At 39.1% G+C, this 7,324-nt stretch overlaps 1 protein-coding gene across 2 annotated transcripts in view; it reads right to left on the reverse strand.

Annotated features, from left to right (window-relative positions):
* atp2c1 (ATPase secretory pathway Ca2+ transporting 1) overlaps window positions 1–4,689 on the reverse strand; it is a 134,594-nt gene extending 129,905 nt beyond the window's left edge. Inside the window, exon 1 of one of the 2 annotated variants that reach the window (XM_060850072.1) lies at window positions 4,523–4,689. In XM_060850072.1, the coding sequence (XP_060706055.1) occupies window positions 4,523–4,540 (18 nt within the window). In that variant the 5' untranslated portion in view covers window positions 4,541–4,689. Of the gene's footprint in view, window positions 1–4,426; window positions 4,480–4,522 lie in introns of those variants that run through there. The other variant, XM_060850071.1, reaches the window with a different exon arrangement.
* Between the last annotated feature and the right edge of the window lie 2,635 nt (window positions 4,690–7,324).

Genomic DNA, 7,324 nt, shown 5'->3' on the forward strand with positions numbered 1-7,324 from the left:
GATGGAGAGTAATTTGTTAAGTGTGTACAAGAAAATTTTCTAATTAAATATGTGGATGTACCTAATACAGAAGGTGCAAAACTTGATCTATTCTTGGGAAATGAGGCAGTGCAGGTGACTGAGGTATCAGTGGGGGAGCACTTTGGGGCCAGCAACCATAATTCCATTCGTTTTAAATTAGAGATAGAAAAGGGTAGACCAGATCTAAAAAACTGAAGTTCTAAATTGAAGGAAAGCTAATTCTGACAGTATTAGGCAAGAACGTTTAAAAGCTGACTGGGAGCAGATGTTCACAGGTAAAGGGATGGCTGGAAAATGAGAAGCCTTCAGAAATTTGATAACGAGAGTCCAGACACAGTATATTCCGGTTAGGATGAAAGGAAAAGCTGGTAGGTGTAGGAAATGCTGGATGACTAAAGAAATCGAGGGTTTGGTTAAGAGAAAGAAACATACGTCAGGTACAAAGATAGACCGAATGAATCCTTAGAGTATAAAGGCAGTAGAAGTACACTTAAGGGGAAAATCAGGAGGGCAAAAAGGGGACATGAGATAGCTTTGGCAAATAGAGTTCAGGAGAATCCAAAGGGTTTTTACAAATACATTAAGGATAAAAAAGGGTAACGAGAGAGAGAATAGGGCCCCTCAAAGATCAGCAAGGTTGCCTTTGTGTGGGGTCACAGGAGATGGGGAGATACTAAATGAGTATTTTGCATCAGTGTTTGCATCAGAAAAGGACTTGGAAGATATAGAATGTCTTAGATGGCGAGGTCTTGAAAAACGTCCATATTACAGAGGAGGAAGTGCTGGGTGTCTCGAAACACAAAGGTGGATAAACCCCCAGGACCTGATCAGGTGTATCCGAGAACTCTGTGGAAGCTAGGGGAGTCAGTGCTGTAACATCAATATTTACAGGTGAGGTGCCGGAGGGGAGAGGTTGAGTAGGCTGGGTCTGTTTTCCCTGGAGTGTCGGAGGCTGAGGGGTGACTTTATAGAGGTTCATAAAATCATGAGAGACACGGATAGGGTGAATAGTCAAGTTCTTTTTCCCTGGGGTGGAGGAGCCCAGAAGTAGAGGGCATAGGTTTAGGGTGAGGGGGGAAAGATATAAAAGAGACCTAAGGGGCAAGGTTTTCACAGAGGTGGTTGTACGTGTATGGAAGTGAGCTGCCAAAAGAAGTGGTAGTACAGTTACAACATTTAAAAGGCATCAGGATGGGTATATTATTAGGAAGGTTTTGGAGGGATATCGGCCAGGTACTGGCAGGTGGGACTAGATTGGGTTGGAAACTCTGGTTGGCATGGATGATTTGGACCAAAGGGTCTGTTTCCGTGCTGGACATGAACATTTTGCTTCAGTGGTGGTGGGGGGGAACAGGACGACAAGTAGAATTGCCCATTGGATTGCTGTAAACACCCCATTATTCACAAATCTTATCAATACGGTTGACTCCTCACTGACAATGGAAGGAAACTAACAAGACAAGCAGGTTTGCAAAACTGCCACACACAGCAATCCAAAAAAACAGCCTACCATCAGCTTCTGAGGGTAACCCATGGGTAACTTGCCAATAATGCCTAGACTCCAAGAATGAATATTAAAGGCAACTGTATCTTAAGATTTCTTTACAAGTCCATTATACGCAGCTTAAGTATGACATAGCTCACATCCTGCAGTGTCAGTCTTCTGCTGATACTACTCAATAGAAAATTACAGTGATTAAAATCAGAAAGCGGAAATTTTACATGAAATTACTTTCATAAGACAAAAAAAAACTAAAAGCCTATCTATTGGACCAGGACATGTATTTAACACTGTGCCAGAAATTGTCTGGTTTGTAAGATCTTTGTAGGCTCCTGCACTAAAGTCCCACTTAGGCTTGCTCCTTGCAAATTACCTTCAAAACAATCTATTTATAATTATACAGTCTATATACTTTAATAGCATCTTAATAAACCGATTAAGTTTAAATTTAACTACCAACTCAAACTTATGTCGTAGTTCTAATTGATCTGAACATCCTAAGACAGTTCATATTTAAGGGTAAACCCAAGCAGTGCTAGTATGTGAATTAGTGAAAATGGTGACCAAAAAGGAAGAGAGTTAAAAAAACTTTTACTTGCCTCATCTTTTCCCATTTGTGATAAGAGAATTCCAGAGTGTGAGAATGAGACGAATGACAGGTTTACCACAGTTAACACAAATAAGAACAGAGAGCTGGAGGTGGTTGAACAGGTGGGAACACCGTGGCTTCAAAAGGATTAGCATAGACGCTGAGATGAGATATGAGTGGGACCATATGTGTAAAAAGATCTGGGCAATGGAATTGTGTGGATTGAAGCATCTAAGTAAGAAGAATACTTGAAGACTCAAGTTTAAAGATGACAAAGGCCTTAAAAAAGATGAAGAGCAATATAAATAAACGTGAATAACATACATGCATTGATGGTAGATGTGATGTTTGAATTCAAACTAGGTTCAGTGTGTAAGTGAGCACTAGTCTATTAAATTAACTAGATACCCAGGAGTGAGACTGCATACTTCTAAATATAAATTTCTCCCTGAAGCACCAAACACCATGTAACTGCTCATTCACTGCAATGTTGTGAAATCCAAGTAGGTTACTCATCTTCAAACTTTTTGTTTTAAAAAGTTCCAGTCTGCCTTGGTCAGAGGAACATTCATTCTTCCTGCCATGTCCAATCTTTATAATTGCACAGAAATATGAAAAGAAAATGGCAGACAAAAAACCATATGAGATTATTTTCTACATTCTGAGCATTTAACAATGGAAGAATGCAGGCATTTCACTGCTCTCCATCATATATCCTAACCTAAGAATTCTAAATTAATTTGTTCTAAATGAGGTACCTGAAGAAAGTGGCATGTTTTCATTCAAGCGCAATAATTATTAATTATAACTCATGTTCCCCAGATCCAACATTTCTCACGTAACAGGACAACTATTAAGCACCTTTCAACAAGATTAACAGAATAAAAGCATTCTGATCATGGCAGCCAAAACATCACAATGCACCATTTCCAGATCCAACACGGATATGCATGCATTTGGTCTATCATCAAACAAATTACCAAGTAAGTCACAAAAATGAAAATATTCAGTCATGAATGACAGAGTAATGCATTCATTAAAATATTTACTGCATCTGCATCAAAATTTATATGACAGGTTATTGGTTTCTTCAAATCTCCTGAACACAGCGTCCAAGATGCAAGCAGTTCACATTACCTTGCTTTATAGTTTAACACATTTTCCGACGCAAAATGACAAATGTTTAACATGATAAATGTGGACATCAATAAACAGTACAATGGTTGTGATAAGTGGAACAGAAAATTCAAGTAAAAAAAACAAAAAAGCAGTTACCCTAATTTCTTAAAAAGGTTTCTGTTTTAACCAATTTTAAAACATCTATGAATATAAACAATTAAATTTTAATATCTATAAATCCAAATAATTCCAAATGTGGAATTGAAAACTTGAGAAAATAAAGCATTCAATAAATACGAGGGAAGGAATGTTGGATAGTTTTAAAGAAAAGATGTTTCACTTTCAGTTTCATTCAAGTGCATTACTTGTCACAACATCATCTAAAGATTCACCTAAACTTTATATAATGTTTTATTAAATATTGTATAATCTGCACAGATTCACCTACATCATATGTAATTTGCAGTTTTTATTACTTTATGAAATGCCTTCAAGTTACATTACCAAAATTCCCATCCATAATTTTCCAGGCATATCATAGTTTAGTTCACATTGTCAAATATTATAAATCAAAAAAACTTTCCCTACATTATGCAATTTTATAGTGTCATATTTGTCAAGTATATCAGCTGTTTACCCACATCATAGTTTTTTTTTAATAGTGAGATATAGTATCACATATACGCAAATGCATTTTGTAATGCGATTTACGATACCAGACATATACAAACGCATTTGCTGATGTAACTTATACTACCAGTTATATGCAAATGCATTTTGTAATTAACTTACGGTACCAGATATATCTTAATGCATTTTGTAATGTGACTTACAATATCAGATAAACTACAATGCATTTTGTACAGCCTTACATTAGCAGATATTTCCAAATGCATTTTGTAGTGACTTACAGCACCAGATGTATCATAATGCATTTTTAATGTGGCTTATAAAGCAGATTTATTACGTGCATTTTGTTCAGCCTTTCGTTACCAGATACATTTCAACATGTTTTATTCAGTAGGAGTTAAAGAAGCATATATCACGCTAGAACGTGACCTGAACATTTGCCTTAATTTCGGAGATTATCATAATCAAGTCTTCCAATATTGCAGGCTTGTATTACAATAGACCAGAATTCTAGATAGATTCCACTCAACCTGCCCATCGAGCCTGTGCAAGAACAACTCAGGTACCTGATAACACACAGCATAACGACTGGCGATGCCAGACATATCGACCATGGGGCTGACATAGTCAGATCTACCGGATTTACACAGGGACTGACTTACATTACCAGACCGCAGCATAGTTGCCGGCCACGCCTCGCGCTCCCATTAACTCCGCCGCTTTCAAACGGTCGCTGGCCGGCTCGCGACGCACCAACATTCGGAACGGCCAACGGACAGGAAGTGGCCGCCGGCCCGCAAACCACTTCCGGAATCCGCACGCGCGCGCGCGCTCCCAAGGCCCAAGCGCGCGCGCCGGACGCCTCCCGAACCCGCCACTGCGCGCTCGCGCGCTTGCCGAAGTCCAGTGAGCATGCGCCGCGGTGAAGGGACGTGGAGAGTGCGCTAAGACTTCAAGGCGCATGTGCGTTTCTAACAGCTATTTTGGTTTGAAAACGGATTAAAACCGAAGGAGAACTTTATCCCTCTAGACCTCGTTAGAAATAACTATAGTTTTTTTTATTTTGCCTGGTACTCCGTGGAAATGACAATTAGTTGTAATGTTATATTCCTCATCTAAACGTTTGTATGGAGAGTTTGCTCTTTAAAAAACACTTTAAATTGCATTTTCACCCCGAATATGTTTTGAACAGCAAAAGCAGGTGATTATATTGACCAGCTGAAGAAATTGAAAGTGTATGTTTTGTTTTACGGTTGCGTTTTGTTTGAAGGCAGAGAGGGTAAATATTTGATGGGAGCATGCGCAGTGAGGGTCTGGATGTGAGCACAGATCAGAGTGGGACATTCTGTGTAAATGTTAATGATCTGATTTCACAGAGCCAAAGGGCTAACCAAACCATCCTTTGTGTGTTGATGTTTTTTTTTCGCTATCCACTTGTATTTGTTGAATATTTTCCTGGAATTTTTTTTGTCTTGCATCTATCAGGACCATTCACAAGAAAACCAACTCAAGGGCAAAAACAAAATTTGAGAAGAAAAGCAAAAGCCGGAAAGAACTGCAGATGCTGGAAATCTGAAACAAAAACGGGGTTGCTGGAAAATCTTAGCAGATCTGGCGGCATCTGTGGAGAGAAATTAGAGTTAATGTTTTGGGTTCAGTGATCCTTCTTCAGTACTGTTCTGATTTCTCTTCACTGGTGCTGCTAGACCTGCTTAGAAGTATATGAGAGGAGTGTGCTGCTTGGTTGGGAAGTGGAATTTAGTAGAGAGATGATATTATGGGGAATGCATCTATGCTAAATGATCGACAGTTAACAGCCTGGCTTTGTTTAATTTTTTAAAAACCTGTCTGTTTAAAATTGATATGAAGCATGACATTTAACTATCAATCAACACTAATGGATGCATTCTCTGTGGCAATGCTTCTACCAATCAGAGTCTCCTCGCCAAGCAATCAGCACTATCGTCTTGTACATACAAATGTTTGATTTCCCTTGAGTTTGTATTCTTGTAAAATGTCCTAATGAGTGAAAGATGAAAAGCTTGAACAAATTGTTTGTTCAACAATTTAAACTCCCAATTTGATCGAGTCTATTCCATCTAATTTTGAAAACAATCAATTTTATGTTTTTTTTAAAACAATTATGATTGAAAGGATAGAATCGTACAGTAAAGAAATGGACCCTTTGGCCCCAATTGTCCATGCCAACCAAGTTTCCCAAATTTAAATAGTCCCATTTGCCTGTGTTTGGCCAATTTTCCTCTGAACTTCACCTATCCATATTCCGGTCTGATTGTCTTTTAAATATTGTAATTGTACCTGTCTCTACCACTTCCTCTCATAGCTCATTCCATATACACACCACCCTCTGTGAAAAGTTGCTCTTAAACCTAATAGGAAGGATGTTATTAGAAAGGGTGCCGGGACTGGGTCGTTTGATTATAAGCATAGGCTGGGACTTTTTTCCTGGAGCCATTGGAGACTAAGGGATGAGCTTAGAGAGGTTCATAAAATCATAAGGTGAATAGCCAAGTTTTTTTTCCCAAGGGCAAGTGAGTAGTTAAGTTTGAATACCTGGTCAGCATAAATGAGTTAGACTGAAGGGTTTGTTTCTGTGCTGTATGACCATGTCCTCTAGTTTTGGACTCACCAATCCTTGGGAAAAGACCTTGACTACGCATCAGAGGAAAAAGGACCCAACCTATCTGGCTTGTCCATACAACTCAAACTCTCCAGTCTTGGTAACGTCTTTGTCAATCTTTTTGTACCCTTTCCGGTTGAGTAACATCCTTCTTATAGTTAGCAGAGCAGAATTGTACACAGTACTCCAAATGTGTACCAACGTCTTGTACTTCCATAACATGATGCCCCAATTCCTCTACTCAGTACTCTGATCAATGAAGGCAAGTGTGCCAAATGCCTTCTTCACTATCATGTCTACCTGTGCTGCCACTTTCAAGGAATTGTGAACCTACACCCCTAGGTCTCTGTTCAACAACACTCTCTAGGACCTTATCTTTAAGTGCTTCCCTGCTTTGTCTTAACAATGTGCATTACCTAAAATTTATCTGAATTAAACTACCTCAGCCCACTGGCCCAGTTGATCAAGATCCTGTTGTACTCTTAGTTCACCTTCTTCACTGTCCACTTTACCACCAATGTTGACGTTAGTTGCAAATTGAGTAATTATGCCTCCTGTATTCTTACCCAAATTGTTTATGTAAATGATGAATAACAGTGGACCCAGCACTGATCTTTGCGGCACATCACTGGTCACAGGTCTCCAGTCTGAACAACAATCCCCTATCACCACCCTCCTACTAGCATGTTAGTTTGCATCCAGCTGGCTAGCTCTCTTGCTAATGTCTGGGTCAAAAACTTCAACTGCTCTGCCTTCATCTATCTTCTTGGTCACCTTTTCAAAAAACTCAAATCAAATCTGTGAGACTCAAATTTGTGAGACA

The sequence above is a fragment of the Hemiscyllium ocellatum genome, chromosome 34 (assembly GCF_020745735.1).
Source record: "Hemiscyllium ocellatum isolate sHemOce1 chromosome 34, sHemOce1.pat.X.cur, whole genome shotgun sequence".
NCBI classification, from domain to species: domain Eukaryota; kingdom Metazoa; phylum Chordata; class Chondrichthyes; order Orectolobiformes; family Hemiscylliidae; genus Hemiscyllium; species Hemiscyllium ocellatum.